The 23482-nt window shown below is 34.1% G+C and overlaps 2 protein-coding genes across 3 annotated transcripts in view; both read left to right on the forward strand.

Annotated features, from left to right (window-relative positions):
- l(2)dtl (lethal-(2)-denticleless) overlaps positions 1 to 23482 on the forward strand; it is a 105622-nt gene that overhangs the window by 52867 nt on the left and 29273 nt on the right. The window lies entirely within an intron of this gene.
- Positions 951 to 23030, forward strand: PlexB (plexin B). Of its 2 annotated transcripts, XM_066392278.1 has the most exons (19): positions 951 to 1545; positions 3039 to 3055; positions 5464 to 5750; positions 6282 to 7197; positions 8639 to 8999; positions 9277 to 9377; positions 12912 to 13410; positions 13486 to 13719; positions 13777 to 14034; positions 14422 to 15207; positions 15265 to 15594; positions 15696 to 15966; positions 16135 to 16277; positions 16509 to 16642; positions 16702 to 17050; positions 17110 to 17263; positions 17536 to 18263; positions 18748 to 18930; positions 19410 to 23030. In XM_066392278.1, exons 3-19 carry the CDS (start codon positions 5549 to 5551, stop codon positions 19515 to 19517), a joined length of 5757 nt encoding a protein of 1918 aa, XP_066248375.1. In that variant the 5' UTR covers positions 951 to 1545; positions 3039 to 3055; positions 5464 to 5548; the 3' UTR covers positions 19518 to 23030. The 2 variants fall into 2 exon arrangements, with proteins under 2 accessions (XP_066248375.1, XP_066248374.1); XM_066392277.1 differs by lacking the exon at positions 3039 to 3055.

Here is a 23482-nt window from a genome sequence, read left to right on the forward strand (position 1 = left end):
GTTTTTTAAACGTCATTAAAAGGGAGCTTTTGTTTTATGGAGTCCAGTACCACCCTTGATTGAAAACGAGCTATAATGAATTCTATTGCCAGAGGCGGGAGCAACATTCTGGTAGTCGGAGGTGAAGAAATAAGAAATCATTTCTGCCTTTGACTTGATCCAAACTAGACCTCTTAATGTCTTCATATCGTCGTGGCACTTTATTCATCCACGTGCCCCTTTGCCAGAGGCACCTTTTTCAGTTTAATCAAATGGAAGTTTTAGTAGCATTATTGCCCAAGTTTGAGGCTCATGGTTTACCAAATCAAATTACCCCGTAGCAAGACGCGGTATAGTATTTGAAGATTACAACTATTTACCAGGTATACCGCGTGACGACAGTACTTGCCTGAAATCGAGTGGTAGCTACTTGACATACTAAAAGTAGGTACTCATGCCAAGCCGAAATCGCCTCTGGACAAATGGACAGTTCGGGGCGGGTTCACAGTTTCATGATTGTTGTTGAGCGGTTGTTGGGCGTACGTCAGTTGAGGCATTTATCGATCATTGTAAAAGACAAACGCAAACTTTCGTAATTCCAAATTCAATTTGTGCTCCTTTTCGCTTCATGAAGAAAATAAAAAATGGCCGTTGAATCGGGGACAAAAAAGTATCTTTCTTGACCAGTGTTATACCTTGACGAGGCAATACGTGAATGCGACCAAAGATGTGTGCTCCTACATTTCTTCGACGAACTGCCATCTGACGAGGAAACTTAAAAAGCTGCATCTTTGTGCAGAGATAAATCCGGTCTTTTGTTATGGTTTTTTCACAAAAGTATTCACCTTTTGGTGACGCTGCTCACGTTACGAGGCAAGTATTATACCGTTAATTAAAATTAGTCCGATTAATAAATGTAAAAATGTTAAATATATGGAGATGTTATATTTTTCAGTTCTCCATTCGAAGTGCACTCCCATTGGCGGCCATTTCCCTGCGCGCAGTCACACATTTGTGAATAATCCGAAGATCTGTGCTCTGCTCAGTGCTCAGAGCTCGCTCAGCGTCGGACCGTAGTCAAGTCAAAATCATAGGAATACTATAATATACAATGCTCTTATTTGACGAAATGTTGTAATAAGCCGTATTCAAACATTCTTGAAGAATAAAAAAATGATACGAGTTTGTGACTGAAGTGTCGGTTGTGGAAAATGGCTCTTCTGGTTCAGTACCCAATAGTTATTTCCAGGAACAAAGAACTCACAATAACTAACTAATTCTATTCCTAATCTCATCAAAATGGAGCTGAATAATTCAGAGAATAAACTTTGTCGTTTTATTGCATGCAATGAGAAGAAACTGTGGCTTAAAAGTGAAATTTTGTGTTTGTAAATTGGGAATAAACCTGGAGATGTCCATATAAACACTGAACAACCTTAACCTGATATGTTGAAGAAGGACTTTTTTAAGTGTACTTACGTTTAGATTCTAATGGGGTTTCACTCACGTCTTGTAAAGCTGTAAAGACATCCTGATGATTTGCCATCATCGTCAATTTAAAGTAAGGTAAGTAAACCATTTCCATGTAATTCACAAAAATTTACCAATAATTACTAAACAGGTGTAAGGTTCCCTGTAAGTAAACATGTGTATGATATGTTAGTTAATTATTTGTTTGATCTAGCATTTTAGGTATTTTGTTAGGTACTCAATAAAAATACTGTAGGAAAAATGATTGTTTGACAAGATGTCTTTAGAATAAGGACATTTTGTTATTGGCACTTTTTCTCACTTTCAAAACAATGTTATAAAGTTAATATTTTATGAAAAATCAACATGTCAGAAGAAAATATAATTAAAATACTTATAAGCCCATCCATCTCTCTTATTCTCACAATAAGCTTTTGCTTGTCAAACGCATTGTTCTTTGACAAAGGTTACAAGCTTCTTTAGAGAACATAAATGTTTTACTAATGGGTGACATGCTTAAAATTGTAAAGCATATTATATTACGCCTGAATTATGTATATTATTTATAATGAACACTGCAATATTAGTATTTTTAATATTAGCAAGATATTTGGGTTAGAATCCTGACCAATAAGAATGCAACTTATAGACATAAAACCAATTTTACATTTTTTGTAAAATCTCAAAGATGGCAACTTTTTTGTGTTTGTCTCAGTTTGTAACTCTCACCGTTTCAGATGTCACACAGTGGGCTCACCCAAATAAAACACCCTACACAAAGCAATTTCAAAAATGCGTCGTTCTGTTGTGACTTTTTTTCAATAAGGATCAAATATGTTTGTTTACCTTCTGGTCACCCTGCATAGACAAGTGTGAGAGTATAATGTAGTGCAAGACACATTACCTACATTAGAATTTGTATTTATTAGTAGTTAGGAGGATTGTTGTCTGAGTAAATTTCAGTTCTAATAAGAAAAATCTATTTTCCATAAAACAATTTTATTCACGCTAGGGATTAAACGGTCTCAGTTTTTGTTCAGGATCTGGCAAGGAATAAATTAAAAGCGAAATTTGTTTCAGAATAACAAAAGGGGAGTTTCAAATTCAGTCTATATTAAATTAATTTGAGATTAAATTTTTATTGTCTTTTAGTTACCCTCGCTCATTAATGCAAAGTCGAAATGGAAGCCTAAAATGTAATCCAGATAGTCCCTTGCTTGTTTTAAATCGAGCATACCCTGGACCAACTCTCGTTAACATATACATTTGTGATCAAACATACTGTCATTTATGTGACTGGTTTTCATTTAATTTTATATCTTAAAACAGGATGTAAAGTTCGCTCTGTTTGTTAGTGAGGATGAGTGCCTCTCGCGTCTCACAAGGGTAGTGCTGTTTACCATGGGAATTCCGTAATCGGTTGCTTGGAACACTATTGTTTTTCAAGATAGATCTGGAACTCTTTCAACGTGCCTGGGAAAAATTCACGATTAGCTTCACAATTACTATGGCGGTCCAACTGATCTTGGACCACCACAGTAATTAGGGAAGAATATTATCAGATTAATTAGTTTCTCAATCCATTTCAGGTGCAGACGCTAAAATGGTGAGTCACAATTTTGTATTCTTGGATGATACAAGTGAGATTCGTAGAGAGAACGTGTGACCACATGAATGCTAGTTTGGTTTTTTTATTGAAATCCAAAAAGCCGCTTTACACGATACATTATGGGTATGTACTTACATAATAAATAACGAATATGGTGATCACGTAAGAAAAGTCACTGGCAAGTACTCGGTGAACTCCGATCTTAGAACTTCGCAAGTAATCCAATCCATTATCTCTTATTCCGAGATCCCATTGGTCCCCAGGAAGATTGAGACACCCTGTATAGTCTTAGGAGAAAATCTATATGGAGTCCTTCTATTAAAAATCTAACAAAAATATAAGTTATTAGTCGGAGGTCACATACTCCGTGAGAATTGGTGCACCCATTTAACTAACAACCCTAATGTTTTGTATCACAACATTAAAAGTAATTGAATAAAAAGATTTATGGCGCTTTTAATCTACATTTAAATTGGACGGATATTCGTGTAAATACTTATAAACAATAAGGGGAAAAGTTGAACCTAAACCGACACTAATTTTAATGTGGCAGAATGTCTGCACCTTGGATATGTTACATGCTGATTAATTGATCACCATTTCCTATGCCTGTTAGCAAATCGAAACCACATAATCCTAAAGAGAAAATATTACGTTATACAATGAACACGATATGGTGAGGGCAATAGGTCATAACAATAGAAAACGATTATTTTGTGCAAGTTGCATATGATACTTTTCCTATAACCACCAGAATTTATTAAAAAATAAAAGGATTTGCTGCTTAAGCGAAATTCGAAATTCGATAAAGTTATTGGCAAAATAAAGACCTGACAGGAGTATTAGAGGAAAATATTTCTAACACACTTGTCATAAAAATTGTTGTTGACATAAGCATTTGAACTTATTCTGTAGTTAAAACCCTGAACCTGAAATTATTAGATTGCAGACTTTAAGCTATCACCATATTTATTTGGCAAATTGAATAGTACCCCAAGGTTTTGGTAGAATAACTTCTAACCATCTTATATTTGTATACGTATTAAACCAAGTATATTACGACGCATAGTTACTGATGTATATAACTATTTTTAATAACGAACCAATTGCTTTTGGTTTAATACTAACTAGGATTTTTGTTGATATAATTATTTTCGGTAGGTTTCAAAGGGCACAGAAAAGGTCATTTCGATATTTTACCAATCCCGCACTGCGGTTCTCGCAGATCCTTACGTTTCGAGGCTTTAAAATTATTTTGACAAAAGTTCCAACTTTTTTGAATAGAAAACACATTTAATGCATATGCTTGGACAAATACCCCAATGTGTAGTCATCCATAGTAATTACAAGTTGGCGCAGTGTGCTCAAAGTTGAAAGAATAATTCTATTTTAAGCTCCAAAGTTGCTCTAATTTACTTTTGGCCTTATGTGTTGTTTTGTTCGTTCCTGTTCTGTCTTTTGAATTTTAAAAGCCGCTTGCTGCATCATCGAGTTTCAGTTTTAGTGGGTTAATGTGGAAGTTACATTTACCATGACTTGCTGTAACAAAACTTGTCGTTTCGATGAATATAAAAGAAAAACCATACCTGGCTTGGAAGAAAAGAAAAAGACGGCAATTTGAGTTAACATTGGCGAATGTCCATGTAAGGATCATATGAACTACATAAATTCAAGGTCGACCCTTGACCATCCCCCTTACCGTCACAGCTGCACCTCCAACTATTCACGCGGTTTCCAGGGATCTTCAACAGTTCAGGAATTATTAATATAATTATTCTAATATTATATAAATTAATTATTAGACTCTCGCGACCATTTGGGTTCGTGGGGTGATATTGATTATACATATTGGTTTCAATTACATTATTTTGATTTGTTCTAATTTGCATACAATTCCCGTACAGAGTTGTGTGCTCCACGCAAATGGAGTAGGTACTCTAATTATTATTAGACTCTCAATTATATTGCTTTGTGATATTGATCATTACATATTAGATTCAATTGTAGTATTTTGATTTGCTCCAATTTACATAAAATTATCATATGAACCCACGGTATATATAAGTGACGGCAGTATTCACATATTGTAGCAGTAATGAGTACAGGGTGGTCTAAGAGACATGACCTTTTACGTTTTCTTCAACACTGTAAGAAATACAAAAATTTTGTGGCTTAAATAGGTTATTATTTTTACGATGGTTTATATATACAAATGACAATATCTACATTAATAGAAATTTGATACTTATTCAACTTTCAAGAATGGAACCTTCAAAACGAATAAAATTAAAGCGAAACGGTTCTCGCACTGCTATATTAACTTTTGAAGAACCAGCAGGATGAGAATTTCGTTTGAAGTTAGTTAATTTTATTTAAATTGGCTAATACATGGATATTTTTTTCAGTGATGTGGATTTGCACTGAGGCGAGGAGAGGCCTGCTCATAGGCATGCCAGCCCTCAGGCCACCACCAACGAGTCACCCGCGGGTATGGTAGGGTTGTGGGGTGTGGGATTGGCAGCAGCAGCCTGGCTGTGTCTGGCTGCGGGGCTGTCGAGAGGGCACCCTGGATTTAGGCCACCGCTGTTTGCACCTGGGACTCTCTTGGCGCAGTATCCTCGAGCTGGCGAACCTTCACTCCGCCTCTCTCATATGGCTATTGATCATAAAACTCGTAGAATTTACGTTGCCGGTAAGATGTATACATATTTTTATGTATATGTATAGGTATATCTTACCATATACTTCGTTAGATACTTCGTCATTCTTTAGGTCATCGTTTCCCAGATACAGAGTATTCAAATTTAATTTCTCTTTTTTATAGCTTCTAGTTTTTGTGATATTTAGCTGAAAGTTGGAATATAGGTAACCTTTTACGATTAACATCACTAGAAATGCCAAATGAATTTATAGGACGATATATTTTTAAGGTGTCGTTTAATGGTAACTTAAAAGAATTATTTTTTTCAAATTAAATGAAAAAAAATGCATTATATTCACAAATAAAAATTTAGCCCACATGAAGTATATTAGTGGACCTTGTTATCCAAACTAATTCAATCTCACAGATTTCACAGAACGTTGCGTTAAAATTTTGTAGTAAGTTTTGAAAAATTGCTACACGCTCGCCATTTTGAAAGTTAGCTATCTGGCTAATGGTATTATATAAAAGTTTCGTAAAGTCTCAGACAAGTCGTAATCTAAAATATGTTTTAACTTTCAGGCGTTAACATACTCCTTCAACTCGACCCCAACCTGAACTTGGAACACATAGTGATAACTGGCCCAAAAAATGACAGCTCTCTTTGTCACGCTACAGGCTGTACACCAGATATATCAGTTTCGCTTATGGATAATTACAACAAAGTGCTTCTAGTGGAACCAGAGTCGAGAACTTTAATAATGTGCGGTTCCCTACGTCAAGGCGCTTGTTCCAAGTACCGTCTTAGCAATATAAGTGCGGAAGCGAATTTTATTCCGAAAAGCGTGGCAGCTAACGACGCGAATGCTTCAACTTACGCATTTATAGGTCCTAAAAGTTACAATCCATCATGGGGTCGATCGAATATTCTTTACGTGGGTACAACGTTTACAAATCAGGGTGAATATCGGCATGATGTTCCGGCTATCGCGAGTAGAGATTTGGAACGTATGGAATACGCAGAAGATTCGTTTACTAAACAATCTATGGTCCAGATTGATGTGAAATATAGAGACCATTTCATAATTCAATATGTATACGGATTTAACGCCAGTGATTACGCGTATTTCATTATAGTGCAGAAACAGTCCCATCTACCTGGACAAGAAGAGCAAGGATATGTATCACGTCTAGCTAGAACTTGTATAAATGACCCTAACTATGACAGCTATACCGAGGTGACTTTACAGTGTTTGAACGGTGATCAAAAGTATAATTTAATTCAGGACGCAAAAATTACACTAGCAGGAGAAGAACTCGCCAACGCTATGGATGTCGAAGTGAATTCTCCTGTTTTGATAGCAGTATTTCGACCAGCAAAGGGAATTACCAATGAACCTCAAAACCACTCAGCCCTTTGTATTTTTTCAATGCGAGATATTGAGAATAAGTTTATTGAAAATATACACATGTGTTTCAATGGCAGCGTTAAATATAGGTAAGCAGTATTTTATATTATAATATTAATATACGTCTTAAATACATTATTCTAAACTGTTTATTTGCGATTAAGGTTTGCATATTATTATATACATATATTGTAATATCTATTATACAGGGTGAGTCGTAACGGATCCGACACAGAGCAGGCGTGTGTAGGGGACCTCAAAATATGATGATTTGTTGAATATTTTTTTCTACGGTTCATAGTTCAGGAGATGTTGACCTTCGAAATAGGTTTGTAAATTTATAAAAAACGGCATATTTCAGTAATTCATCACAATGCAACCAAATTTGGAATATGTTTTATTCTTATTAATATCTTTAATTGATAGAAATGTGAAATCAATAAATGCTCAATAAGAGTTGGATTGGGAGTAAGGTAAGGTCTAAAAGAGTTGGGATATTTTTTTTATCTATAAAGTAATTAACAAACGAACAATATCATTTAATTCACAAATTTCTATTCCCTTTCAAAATTTCTCAAAAATCTTTTCATTTTTGATAAAATCGCAGTCTTTTGAAATAGAACCAAACCGAATTTTTAAAAAATTCAAGGAGTTACCAGTCTTACTTTCACTTACTCACATAACTTTGGCAAATTACAAATAGCTTACCAATGAAAAACAGCATCGTTTTTGACTGATAATCTCTTTAAATACCTTTAAATTTGGTTTAGTTCTATCCCACAATACTTCGATTTTATCAAAAATAATAAGGTTTTCGACAAATTTTAAGGGTAATAAAAGTTTTAGAATTAAATTCGGTATAAAATGGTGTCGTCTGTTTATTAATTATTTTATAGATAAAATAAATCACAATTCTTTTAGACCTTACCTTGCTTCTAATCCAACCCTTACAGAGCGTCTATCGATTTTACATTTCTACCAATTAAAGATGTTGATAAGGTTAAAACATGTTTCATATTTGGTCTCATTGTGATGACGCGTTATTGAAATATGCTGTTTTTTAGAAATTTACAAGCCAACTTCAGAGCTCAATATCTCTTTAACTACTAATCGTAGAAAAAAAATGCAACAAATCATCGTATTTTCAGGGCCTGTATTGGCACCTGCTCTGTGTCGGTTCCATTACGATTCACCCTGTACAAAGGAGGGTTTTATGAAGCACATGTCTTTAGTGTTTTATTCTTTTTTAGTGAATTGATTCTTTCTAAACCCCCTTGTGAACTGTCATTTTCGTCCATGGATTTGATAATTGATTTTTATCGTAAATTTAAACACTAGGAGGGAGTGTTACAATAATTTATTCTCATTGTGCATATAACATTTTTGATGGCTAATATTTATTTTATCTTTCTTGTAATATGATTTAACTTTTCGACCAAAGTAGTTTATAAAAATAATTTTTTGTGTGTGTTTGATTAATTATAGTAATAACATGAATTCAATTATTTAACACGTTTTATTTTATTTCAGGAATATGGGATACGTTTCAGGGCCTGTTCTGGATGGTAAATGTCCGGCCAGTGGTTCCGCTGGCAATATTCCAAATTTTTGTGGAGACGTGGGTCTTAAGATTAGTGGAAGTTCGCCTATATCTACAAATGCAGCTTTGCTTTTTCCGAATATATCATTATCAAGTGTTGTAACAGCTGCAACTGGTCGACATGTCATGGCTTTTTTGGGTACCACCGATGGATATATTAAAAAAGTTCTGCTTAATGGCCCTTCTCCGCCTGAATATGATGAAGTACTTGTTGATGCTGGATATCCTATTTTACCTGATACCACTCTTTCACCTACTGGAGATTATCTTTATGTTTTATCAACTTCAAAGGTAAGACTTGAACATAGTACTAACTAACAAATACTCGTGTACGACTGACTTTTACCAAGCCTTGATTATTTTTTAAAATCTTTTACTGGTTATTACTTGATTGCTATGATCTGTACCCCACTGTTTTATTCGAATCAAATGCGTACTTTTCAAATTGCCGGAAACTCTTACTTTATGTAAAACAACTCATTAGCTTAACATATGAGAATTGATTGAAGATTCTTCTGTATTATTGTTTTCAAAAAATTTGCAAATTATTTTGTCTCTCTGTCTCCAGGTTTCTAAAATCAGCGTAGAACATTGCAGCACATACACAAACTGTTCTACATGTCTGGAATCCAAGGATCCATATTGCGGTTGGTGTTCCTTGGAAAAACGGTATGTATTTTATCATTAATGCTTTATTCATAGCTATCAACTACTTAGCTGAACGAGTGCTACCTTGTTACCCGTCATAGAAATTGACTGGGCTGTTTTTCAACTCTTTTATTCTCAAGAATGTACCAAGTTATGGTATATTTACTAGAACCGTCTACGTTTCACAAGAACGTTAAACATTTTTCTATTTCCATGTTAATTGTAAGCATATAGGACATGGTTTATTTGAATATTTAATTTGATTATTTTTTATGACTTTTAGACCATTGATTTGTGAGGTTAAATTTCGAATGATTTAATAAACACAACTTTTCAGGAACATCTTGTCTACTACTAAATTTTCGAAAGTATTTTCGTTGACGTTTATTTTTAAGATCTTTTAGTTCTATACGGCTTGTACCATGTCATCATCAATCACACGCACATCATGAGCCCTAATTAGCGGAAGTATAGCTTTTTATGTTATCCGATATACTGGTATTTCAATTTAAAATTCCTCAGTTTCTACCACAGTTTAAGCGTTTAACGTTTAAGTTTCGGGCAGTTAATAACGGAAGATATAATCATAGATAGACTCATCTTTATCGATATAGTATGTTTTAGGTAAGAACGATACAGGTTTGGATTGGAGAGCACGCATCTGCATTTAATTAAAAAATGTTTCTTCACAGAATTTTCAAGGCCTTTAACAAATTTTCTAAAAAATCCACTGAATACCTATTTAATGACTATATAATTATAATATTTAAGTGATTTTGTCTTGCTTTTACATAATGCATATCTTATCTTATAATTGTATAACGTAGTATACGTTGACTATAGAACATGCTTATATATACAGGGTGTCCCTAAAGTGACTGTACAATGCTTGACTAGAAATTCTTGAACCAAAAATAGGGCGTTCTAGACGAATTTACCTGTATCTAATGTTGTTTTGTTTTTCCGCTACAGGGTGCCAAAATTCTTAAATTAGTATCGTTTTTTTTTTGGAAACAATACCTAACCGTTTTTATCGATTTTCACTAATTTTAGAACTAAAAGTTGCTATATAAATTAGTGTGGTTTGATCTGAGCTGGATTTTTTTTAATACGTGGAAATATTAAAAATGGCGCATGATTCATAAATTAAAATTTATGAATTTTGTTTATTCTTATTATTTATTATTTTTGTTACCCCCAGTATTAATGAATTAATTTTTTTCTTTGTCATAAGCTGACTTTACTTTGAAACTTATTTGCCTCTTGTAAAATTTTCGCCAGGTCTTTACCAAAAAAATTATTTACGATACTTTCCAATTTATTATTGTTGTTTAGTCAGAATGAAAACAATAAAAAATTTTAGTTTTAGATAACTACCAACTTAGGTCAATTCTTATAACAAATGTTCAAAACGTTGGCTGTTTTCCCGAATTTGTAATTAAATTCGTTTCAGAAAATTAATTTGTCCTAACTGTGCGTTGGCGTCCTCGATTAATATTACATGGATTAAAACTACTCGTTCCATAAGTTGCCTGCCTTCCAATACTCGCGAAAGTTTAATGTTCGGAATTTTGATACACACAAAAAAATTCAATATTACATAATCCCTGAAAAAATTCAATATTACATAATCCCTGAAAAAAATTCAATATTAATTCCTGAAAAAAAATCAATTTTAATTCCTAAAATAATTCTTTAAAACAGTTAGAGTTTCGAATTCATTTAGACTCGAAGCAGAGGAGTATACAGTTGAAACCAGAAACCAAAAAATATATATATATTATATAATTTCTGAAAATATTCAATATTAATTTGTGAAAAATAAATATTCAAAACGGTTAGAGTTTTAAATCACTTTTGACTTGAAGCAGAGACGTGCACAATTGAGATCCGACCGTAAAAAAAACAGTATTAATTCCTGAAAAAAGTTTCCTTTCCTGAAAAAGAAATAGCTGAAGGTGCAATATCATTCTTCGGCCACGTTCAAAGATAGTTCTAAGTATTTTTCAAAAGAGCCAAAATTGCAAATAATTCAACTTTTAACTAAAATTTTAATTACATCATTCTCATTTACGTGACAAAACTTAGTCGTAAACCACAAGAAACAACAATCAGAACTCACCATTGAGCACCAAAAACGTGAGCCAGAATCACGTCAACAACATGCACTTTCACTCATAAAATGACAGTTATACGTCACCCATTTTCACTCATTAAGTCATAGACATATTAACGGAGTACCTTAGGAGTCTTTGGAATAAATGAAAATTCAATTAACCCGGGTTATTGGTGCAATGTTTATTACGAACATCTTGATCATTATCGCATTCACTTTCGAGTGAATCATCTACGATCAAGCGATAGCGGTACGAAAACACGGAAAAAATTTACAACTTGCCTTCGGTGAAGGTCCAGTTGATCGGTCTTGGAAACGATACGCGATAGGAAGTAACATGTAATTTAGTAAAATTATTTAGAATTTGTAATTTTTATTTATAGCACATTCCTGAATGATTCGGATAGCTATTTCAATATTTGCAATGAATATATAAACAATTCTACCTCTCGATGGACCTCCCGAAGGCTTTGCTGCCGTTTATTTTTATATTGACAATTATTGAGAACTCGATTAGGAATGGGGTTCTTTGGTACCTTCTACTTCCATAGGCATTCTACTAATCAACTGAGGTGGCACCATTTTTTTTTCCAATTTTTGGCGCTGGTGTTTTCGATTAACATTATTTAAATTAAAATTACCCGTTTCCTTAAGTTGTCTTTCAATACTCGCGAAGGTTGATGGTTGGCGACTCTGACACTCGTACGTCCAATTCCATTCCATATATTGGAAGCATGTAAACCTTCTGAGTAATAGAATAATGTCCCATTTTAAAAGACCAAAAATTACTCAATTTACAAAAAACTCAACTCCGATCAACAATTATAGTAAACACTATCGGTATGTCAGATGTACAGAATATTTATTTCATTTTTGTGTAGAAAAACGTAAACCACAATGTTTTTAACATCGTTTTCACAGTAATGGTGAATTACAAGATATCGTAAATCATTTTTTTGTAGAGAAACTGTATGCATGTTGAAAATTTTAGAAGACAAAAAAGTTTCAAAATAAAGTCAGCTTGTGGCAGAGAAAAAATTTAGTTAATTCGTATAAGGGTAAACAAAAATGCAAACTTTTTTTGCGAACTACGTTATTTATAATATTTCCACATATTAAAAAAGATCCCGCTCACGTCAAAACGTGCCAATTTATGTAACTCTTAGTAATTCTTATTTCCAAAATTAGTGAAAATCAATAGAAGCGTTTAGCAATTATTTCGAAAAAACTATATTAATTTGGGAACTTTGGCGTCCTGTAGCGGCAAAATTAAGCAATATTGAATACAGGTAAGTTGGCCTAGAATTCCTTATTTTAGGTCTAGGAATTTTTGATCAAGCGTTGTCCAATCACTTCAGGAACACCTTGTATATTTTGTGTACATAAGCATATTTCGTTTGTGTACACTGTATGTATTCTATTTAAAGTATTTCTTTCAGTTGCACCGTAAGGACAGCCTGTCAAAAAGCTTCTCATAGTGCACCTCGATGGTTATCATTGGGAACAGGGCAACAGTGCATTGACTTTGAACAAGTTCAGCCAGAGCGCATTCCTATTAATCAGATGACAACCGTCCGCTTAACTATAAGAACTTTGCCAGAACTCCCACATGGAGCAAAATATAAATGTGTATTTGGATTGTCAGAACCCATAGATGCACAAGTAACAGATTACGGTCTTAGCTGTTCCACTCCTGATATTTCTAGGAGACCGAAAATTCCGCCCAACATGGATCATATTTTGGTGCCATTGAGTGTGCGCTCTTCTGAGACTAATAAGGACTTTGTGTCAAGAAATTTTGCGTATTACGACTGCGAGAAGCACACTACATGTGGAGAATGTGTGAGGTCCAAATGGGCTTGCAATTGGTGCGTGTACGAAAATAGGTGCACTCATAACATATCCAATTGCCAACGAAATGTAATTAGTGGAGAGAACGTAAGTGGAATTTCCTATTCTGTGGTAAAATGGATTTAATTTTAATTTACAAACTTTTGAATTTGTTATTTATAGAATCCAAATATTTTGCCTAATCATGGCTATGCTTACTGCCCTCAGTTCAAGAAACGAGATGTGATACTTCTTCCGAACAACGTTCTTAAAGAAATAGTTTTTGAGGTTAAAAATTTACCTCATCCGCAAGCTGGTCATTTTGGCTTTCAATGTATAGTAGTTATAGAAGGTGCCACAATGTTAGTTCCTGCCAGAGTTGATGCCGAGAAATATATTGTATGTGATAAAACGACTGTAAGTATTAGGTTATTCGCGCCATACATCCATCTACATAACTTATATATTTTGTAGTACTCGTATGAAGCTAACGAAGGCGAACACGAGGCTAGTGTTAAAGTAGTTTGGAACAGAAGTCACCATATAGATTCTATTAATGTTATTTTATACAAATGTGATATATTAGGTTCTCATAGAGAACACGCAGACTGTTCATTATGTGTTACACGAAATTCTAAATATCAGTGTACCTGGTGCGGCAACTCCTGCCAGTATGCAGAGACGTGTTTGCATACTCCACACATTGAGTGTCCTAGGCCTAGAATTGATGTGGTAAGTCATATAGATTTGTTTCTGTCCACTTGCTCAAATTCACCTGTAAACCCTCAAAGATGACAAGCAGAACCCTTCTTCTCAATTTAAACGACGAATAAAAAGTGTCTGTGGTCGCGGATGTGGGCTCTTTCCCAGCACCTCCCATCATGTAGCTAAACCTTAGAACCTTAGAAGAAAGATATCTCAATGAACTAAATAAGACAGTTTGCCTTTGTAATTCAGTGGGTATGACTATTGTCTAGAAAGCTACTGGTCGCTAGTTCAAACCCAGCAGACGGCTCTGCACTTTTTCTATAACTTTAGTTAATTGCCGCTATGCTATTATAACATTCACACATTATTATTTTTTAGTATTTTATTTATTGATATACCAATGTTTTGCAGATTAAACCATTAAGTGGACCTATAGAAGGTGGAACTTTAGTAACAATCGAAGGTAGCAATTTAGGGTTAAAAAGGGAAGATGTGCAAGGCAAAATACAAATAGGTGACATTCCTTGTAAACTGGTTAACTATGAAGTGTCCGTCAGAATACAGTGCGTTACGGGGTCATCAAGAACAGAACACACTGCTCCCATAATAGTTGGAAATGAAGCTGGATACACAAAATCCACAGTAGAATTTAGTTACCAAGACATAAAATTGACCGGCATTTATCCTACTGTAGGTCCGCAAAGTGGAGGTACATTAGTGGCTGTTACAGGGCGATATTTAAACATCGGATCTGAGATAATGGCCTTCCTCGATAACAATATATGTACTGTGAATCTTACTCAAGCCTCGAGTGGCAGACTGACTTGTATCACTTCAAGAGCCTCCAAACCTGTCAATATTGCCAAATTAACTTTAAGTATCGATGGTGCTAATCGTACACTAGAAGGAAACCCATTCAACTATACACAAGACCCAACGATAATGGAAATTAAGCCATTAAATAGCTTCGTTTCCGGGGGTAGAATGATCTCAGTACACGGTACTAATCTGGATAGCATTCAAAAGCCTGAAATGGAAGTTTATTCCTATAGCGAACCAACCATCCCCTTAAACACCACTATTTGTACTGTATTAAGTTCAACGCAAATGGAATGCCCTAGCCCCGCGGTTAACAGAATATTTAATGCATACAGCACGAGATCGAAAAGGAGTTTAAAAAAGCCAGCTTCAATTAAAGTAATTAAATTAACAAGTTAAACATATTTCTATTATATTGTTTTATTCATTTTTCAGATGAAGGAACCTAAGTTAATGCTGAAAATGGGTTTTATAATGGACAACGTACAGTCTGTTAGGAACCTAGAAAAACATTTTCCTAATTTACGTTCCAGCATTTTATATGTCGAAGATCCTCAATTTATAGAGTTCCCAAATCAAATTAAACTTTACAAAGGCGACACGCTGGTCATTGAAGGAGAGAATCTGAATGCTGCCAGCGATGAAGCTGATGTTGTGGTTACTATTGGCATTAAAGCTTGTAATGTTACAAGTTTAGCTATGACCCAGCTAGTTTGTTCGCCTCCGGAAGTGCAACCAGCGGACACTGATGAAAATAATATAAAGGTAAATTGACTTCCATAAGTTTACTTATAGAATTTTTTTGTCAAAGGGGTTACAATTTTTGACTTATGCTGTATTTTAAAATTACATATTATCTTTTTCAGACTGACGCAAATCTCCCACTTGTAGTGGTAAGAGTAGGTAGGAATTTGAGATTTCCTATTGGTTACTTAAAGTATGACTTGTATAAGACGTTTGCCTTTCCACCGGAAGCTATAATCTTAATCACCGCTGGTACAATATTATTTGCTTTTTTCTTCGCGGCAGTACTTATCGTGTACCGCAGAAAATCCACCCAAGCGGAGAGGGAGTATAAACGAATACAAATCCAAATGGACACTTTAGAAAGCAACGTTCGTTCAGAATGTAAATTAGGTGGGTACTTTTTGGCTTGCATTGAAAGTTCCCAGTACTAGTGAACATTGAACACGTGTCTCGATTTTTCATTTTTTCGTTGTTCCTGTTAATATTTTTTGACAACAAGGGAGAACATTTTTAGCAACAATATTTTTCTCTTCTGTGTTGAAACTAACGTCTTTTTAGCATTTGCCGAATTACAAACTGACATGACGGATTTGACAGCTGATCTGGAGAACTCTGGCATTCCGACATTGGATCATACAACTTACATCATGAAAGTTTTCTTTCCTGGTGTTAACGATCATCCAATACTAAATGCACTTAAGGTTCGTATGTTATTTTACATTTATTTTCTCTTCATGTGCTTCACTATATTCAACGTCGCTAATTTTGTAATTCTCGTTCAGTACGTGTTATGAATATTCTTGTAGGAAGTATCTTTTTCAACTTTCAAGTGACTGCGGTAAAGCAACTTTGCGACACGCTTGTAGAAAAAAAAGGCATCAGTGCCCTATTAAAATTACTCATTTAGTATACTAGAATATTTTATTTTTTAGGTGCGGCTTAATGGGCCAAAAACAAACTATGATGCTGCAATGTTGCAATTTGAACAGTTAGTGAATAATAAATATTTTATTTTAACTTTTATAGAAATATTAGAAGATCAAAAGTCGTTCAATATTAGAAATAAGTGAGTATCTTGATTCAGCAAATGTGTCTTTGTGATATAACAACCTGTTCTTATTGTAGGGTCAATGTAGCCTCATTGTTAATGGTGGTGTTGATGAATAAAATGGAGTACGCAACTGATATTCTAAAATGTTTATTATTAAGATTAGTAGAGAAATCTGTACATACCAAACATCCGCAACTGATGTTACGACGCACAGAAAGCGTAGTAGAAAAGATGTTAACTAATTGGATGGCCCTCTGTATGTATCATTACTTAAAAGACTACGCAGGGTCGTCGCTGTTCTTGTTGTTCAAAGCTATCAAACACCAGATAGAAAAAGGTCTCGTGGACGCTGTCACCCACGATGCGAGATATTCCTTGTCCGAAGAAAGGTTGTTACGAGAAAACGTAGAGCATAGCAGTGTGGTAATTATTATTATAAATATCGTCTTTTTTTATTAGTATCCTATTTGCTTGTGTTATAGACTTTGCACATAGTTCAAGACGACTTGGACGAGAAAGTTCAGTGTAAGGTGTTAGATTGTGATACAATCAGTCAAGTGAAATCCAAAATTCTGGATGCCTTATTTAAAAATACACCCTTTTCTATGCGACCTTCCATTCACGAGGTTGATTTAGGTAAGTGTTCAGAATAACTGTATAGTTTCTTCATCTACAACATATGCGCGCAGCCAAATGAGATTTTAACATATCTCATCACTTTAATTGATAAAATCAATAGTAAATCAATCAGTCTATATCAGATCATCATTTAAGAAAGCTGTTACCAAGGTTAGGTATATAAAAAGGTATCCTGAAAGGTCATGTCGTAAATGACGTGTATAAAGGGAAGGTCAAAATAATGTATATAGGTTAAAAGTTAACACTGCACTAACAGTTTTTAATTTCAGAATGGAGGCACGGGAGAGGAGGCCACTTGACTCTCCAAGATGAAGACGTAACAAGCAAAACGATAGGTGGCTGGAAGAAATTAAACACTTTATCCCACTATGGCGTGAAGGAAAGCGCAGTTATGTCGCTAATATCGCGGCAAAACGATAGTTTCAGCAATTGCAAGCAACCCTGTCACAATTGCGTAACCAACATGTTTTTGAACAACTCTCAAACTCCTGTAATTGCCCACGTCAATGGAGACGTGGAAGCCCCAAACTATCCGAAAGTATTTCACTTAGTGAAACCAGTTGAAGAACACCATTTTCCTCACAGTAGAGCAGCTTCTGAAAGAACACACAAAGCCATTCCAGAAATATTTCTGACTAGGTTGTTATCTACCAAGGGCACAATACAAAAATTTGTCGATGATTTTTTCTTGACAATTTTGACAGTTAATGAGGCTTTACCACCTGCTGTAAAATGGTTATTTGATTTACTAGATGAAGCAGCTAGGAAACATGGCATCCAAGACCCTGAAGTAGTGTATGCCTGGAAATCAAATAGTCTTCCTTTACGATTTTGGGTTAATTTTATAAAAAACCCGGATTTTATTTTTGACATAAATAAAACTGCTACGTTGGATTCGTGTCTGTCGGTCATCGCTCAAACGTTTATGGACGCCTGCTCTACAACCGAACATCGTCTGGGAAAAGATTCCCCTTCAAATAAGCTATTATTCGCTAAGGTAGGTAATTTATTACTACTTTTTAACTTTAAACTGATTGAGTATGTGATGCCATTAATACTATTTGGGAGGCGATTGAAAAGTTTTATGGAATGCACTTTCCTAAAGAGCTAACTTATGTTTTGGTAGAATATTATTTATCACTCTCGTCGATCGTAGATTTGTTGGAGCACGACGTTTAAATAGAGTCTGATCTTTCATTTTATGATAGTTTGGTTATTTTGTTAATCGATTTGGACGTTACAGACTACATCTTAAAAGTTTTTCATTGTTTTTGAAAATTAAAGTAGAGTAAAGTATATCGAATATTTTCTCATGTTTAAAGTCGATGTGGTAAAATAAAGCTTAATCTCTGTTTAGGTACTGTTTGTCATAATATGAATACTTAATACATAAACAGTTTTCAAGTATGTATATTACTTCTATATTTTTTCTCAAGAACTATTATGTTAACCATATTTTTTTACATATGAATATGTTTCAGGATATTCCGAGATATCGTGATATGGTGTCCGAATTTTATGCAGAAATTGCCATGATGCCCGTGATAACTGACCAAGAAATGGGGTCAACAATGCAGCAACTTTCCGCCCAGCAGGCTGAAGAGTTCGATACTGTCGCTGCCCTTAAAGAGTTGTATATTTATGTCACAAAGTATAGTGAACCGGTACGTCACACGTATTGCTTAATATTGTTTTAATTTACTTGCATACTACATACCTAAGCACATTAGATTAGTTTTGGCTTAAGTAGGTAGGCTCTGATAGTCAATTGATACGCTGGCCGTATTTGTATGCTTCCGAATATCTGAAATCTCAGTCTAGTGTACGAGAGTTAAAGGAACATGACTCATATCTTGTTTTGTCAAGTGTGCACTTCAGGGGGACCAGTGTATAGTAGGACAATGACCCCTAGGTATTGCCTATAGAAATATCGGATTTTGTTTTATTGCTTTTTCTTAAATGCGCTCAAATGTTACTGGTAACATTTTATACGAAACCGATTGGGTATAGCAAATACATCTTTTTACCACATTAAATAAGAGCACTTATGCCAAAATACAATCTTGATAAATTTTAATGTAGGAAGCAAACGAAATTGGTACAATATGATATTATTTTATTAATTGAGAATTACTTTTTCCAGTTGTTACAAGCACTTTCGTCTGACCCTGTCTGTTGGCGGCTAAACTTACCACAGAAGCTGGAAAGCATCGCTGATATTTTAGGAGGTGAAGAAACTTCGGGCTGCTGACGGCGTTAGTCACCTGATCCGCTGCTGCCTCATTCGTTGGCACCTTGACTGCGCATTCAGCACACGCACGCCTTTATCGACTGATTGTATGTATCACAATTAATTTTTCGGTTCGTTCAATTTTTATTCCTAAATATAATTAAAAACAAAAACAATGTTACAGTGCGTAATGTTGTTCCAAGTACATATAGGATTTCCCGGTCGTACATGTCACAATTTTCAATTATGGTGGTGAATGTCGTTTTGATCAAAAAGGTTGATATGAAGATACGTCAACAAACATTTCATTATCAAGGTAGTTGGAAGATTAAAGTTTCAATTATAGTTAAATTTCCCGACTTTTTCAGTTCATGAATTATAAAATAAAATTTGGTACGTACTTTACTCATGGTTTACACGGTAGTGTATGTGTAGTATCGGTAGTATGATAATTAAATTTTTGTCATTACAATCGGAACACCCCGTAAACAGGCTGTATGATCGTAAACGCGTACCGTCGACAACTTTTTAAAAATTATTTGTGTTTATTAAAAAAAGTTATGATCCAATATTCTGAGTTAAAATAACGATATAAGATATTATTGACTATAAGGTAACAATGAAAAATTAATTATTGATAAATCTGCAATCTTCAAATTTGATTTAAATGTTTATCAAACATATATATTCACCATATTGTCCACACAGGCTCACTGTGGTTAATAAGAACTTTGTAGGCATTTTTTTATATAAGCCATTCAAATGAATGAAAATCCGTTAGAAAAAACAGCGGTTCAATTCAAAACGTGAAGTTCATTTACTAATCCATATATACCAATCTAAACAGCCCAAGAAATTCTATAAGTATGCAATGGTGCGTAATTAATTTGATACAATCTGTATGCGTTTGACTAAGAATTTGAAATCCATCCAAGGCCGTAGTGGCCGTATATGGCGGTGTGGTCGATCAATTAATTCGTCGATAATAAGCCGGCACGTGTGTTTGTTTGGTATATTATTCTGTGATATGGCGCATGATCAGGTGACTGTTTCGTGGATGTGTACTTATCCTCCAGCGGTCGCTAGTTTCCTTCCCGAGTGCCTCGCTACGCTGATGGGGACTATAAGTGGATAGTGTTTTGCGCATGCGCATTTTGCGAAACTTCCATGGAGAACATTTTAGGCACTGATTTTTGTGAAGGGAAATGTAAGTTATAAAATTAAGTGGGTTTTTCAGTTGTATCTTTTGGTATAAATAAATACATGACAAACAAAATGTATATTTAAGTTTTTTGCCATTCAAGTTATTTTGTTGGGAAGCGATCAAATGCGATTATTGCATCTTAGCAATAACATTCTAAAAGTCGTGTTTTGATATTCATTATGAACACCGCCATAATCACATATGCGAATAACTCCATTCCATTTGAACCCGAGTGTAATTTTTATGTCCAGTCCAAAAAAAAATCTGAAACTTTAATTTCTCTTATATTGGCAACGAACGATTTTTGGAATATAATCTATATAGCAATTTTTTTAACGCTTAATTTCGCAACTGTGCACCATTCATCACGTATTCTGCGTAGAGAAACAATAATGGTTTCCAGTATAAAACATACTTTAATAACGCTTCGTTGGTAGTACGGGCGGTAAATACATAATCAGTGTTAAGAGTAAAATGACAATAACTGAAAATGCTGAAAAATACAACTGAAAAAATTAACATTTTATACGATATTTGCTTTTATAATTAATTACGAATTTTTATTATTGTATTACATATTATTTCCCAGCCCAACAGTCAGTGTTTATTTCTTCAGTCCGGCTAACTGAGTTTTAAGTAAATAGAGTAGGTACTAATTCTATGTGTATGACTGATATTAAGCTCTACCTGTAACTTGAATATTTATTCTTGCTAAGTTTATAGTATTAGAAGTTGAAAGTTGCGCCTTTTGCGATGAATTAATGCGAATCTCAAATATGCGGGATTTCCCATTAAAAGTGTCTACAGAGAATTTTTTTTATATTGTGAAAGTTAATATGTTATTCAATTTCAAGCATCAAGTGGAGGGTGGCTAGGCAATGAAAGTACCCACAATCAAAAATTTAGACTTCCCTTGGCTATCAGATGTAATTTTTTAGAGATCTACCAAAATGACATAATCTTTGTTTTTTTTAAATAATTTATAATCCTGTATTTTATTTGATGAATTAAATCGTCCTTTATATTTTCATTTCAAAGAATATCAAATATTTTATTGCATCAAAACGAAAATATCTCATGTGACTCAAATATGGTAAATAACCCTTAAAGTTGTATGGTTCTTTTATACACAATTTTCCGTTGCAATAAAATACTACTTAGGCATTTATATTGATGACTAACGGTCAGATACACGAACTAATGCACACGAATCTATCCTAATTTCTTTTGATGGTAAATATAGATTACTCACTAATGGGAGCCCGTGTATTATAGCAGTATCAATACTCTTAATTGAATAGATTTTAGTACTCAAAACTGGAAAGATTTTTATTGTTTATGCTTAAAAAAATATGTTTTATAACTATATACGTATGTTTTAAAATGCCTTGTACAGTGAAATGATTACTTACTTGAAAGACAGATAACTTATTGAACAAAATAACTTAAATCATATTACGTAATTTCCATTACTGAAGGAACTGTATATTTAACAGAATCATAAGTTCAGCTTTAGTAAAATTCGAATACTATCCTTATCTAACGGTGTAAATATATGTTAGATATTAGACATTTAACGAGTCATTTTGTGGTGTCGGTTAACATCCAAAAAGTGAATCAAAACGGCTCAATTTAGTATTTATTACTTCAAAATGAGATTTTTGTGCTTATGCCGGGTTTTATCAATTCATTTTAAAATCCATCTGGAGTTAGAATGGAGATTGCGACAGCAATCGTGCCGAAACGAACATACGTCAAAACCAAAACTTAAACTTCAGTTAGTATTTAAAAAGATTGTATACGACTGGGCCTTAGATCTATCCAATTGGATCCCCATTTTTCTGTTGAAAATACGATATTTACTTCGAAGTCGTAATGTTCGTAAATACTTTTTTTTTTTGTAAATATATCAACTATGTATATAGATTATTAAGTTCATAAATTAAGCAAACATCCATCAGTCTTAGATTGTGTTGGAATAATTATTTTGAAACCTACTCGTGTACGTGTAGTATGCTCTTTTAAAGTGCACATTCGAAAGTCCTAGCTCTGAACATGCTCCATTGATTAAGTTAATTTCGATTTTCAAATAAATGCATATATTCTAAAGTACATATTGGGGTAGCGATGCATTTTTCAAAAATAAATATCGGTGTCTCAATTAAAAAGATCGTAGATAATAGACTTGTTATTTTTGCCGGTTTTTGTGACTTACTACTTTTACTTCTCTTTAATATTTTTCGGTAATGTGATTGTGACTTTAAGCTTTTTATATAAAACGTATTATTTAGTGATATTTTTTTACTCTATTAAACATGTATTCGAATTAGCTCGAATGTTTTTTTATGAATTAATTTACTAATTGTCACGGACTACACGGCGTGAAAATTTTCGAGTCAAAAAATCGAAGTTGTCCTATTCGAGTTTTGACCGCGGCATATCAAAGCTGTATTGTACGCCTACTGCGGAACCAAATCTCGTTGACGTCGGAGCACCTCAAATTTCATTTAATTTTTTTACGTAAAATTGTCACGTGCACCACCAGTTTGTCGAAGACTATTTTGTGATAAACATTATCAAAGCTTTGTCACAAAAAAATTCAGTTACTCTGGTTTCAAAATTATTTGGGTTCCAAAGTGGAAACGTAAGCGCTGTCTTTCAATAGTAGCCATGTTAATAACTCGTTTTTAAAACTGGCTCAAAGAACTATGATACATTTAGAAAAATAGTGATTCGCTCCACGTGACAAAAATTGTGGCTACTAAAAAAATAAGCACTTATT

The sequence above is a fragment of the Euwallacea similis genome, chromosome 8, assembly GCF_039881205.1.
Source record: "Euwallacea similis isolate ESF13 chromosome 8, ESF131.1, whole genome shotgun sequence".
In the NCBI taxonomy this organism is placed as follows: Eukaryota; Metazoa; Arthropoda; class Insecta; order Coleoptera; family Curculionidae; genus Euwallacea; species Euwallacea similis.

What these genes read in the sequence shown, in the direction of transcription:
- PlexB (XM_066392278.1), top strand. Translation starts at nt 5,549, where the DNA reads ATGGTAGGGTTGTGGGGTGTGGGATTGGCAGCAGCAGCCTGGCTGTGT. An exon ending in AAAAGCCAGCTTCAATTAAA is followed by an intron (nt 15,208 to 15,264) that starts GTAATTAAATTA and finishes TTCATTTTTCAG; the next exon opens with ATGAAGGAACCTAAGTTAAT. An exon ending in CATTCACGAGGTTGATTTAG is followed by an intron (nt 17,264 to 17,535) that starts GTAAGTGTTCAG and finishes TTTTAATTTCAG; the next exon opens with AATGGAGGCACGGGAGAGGA.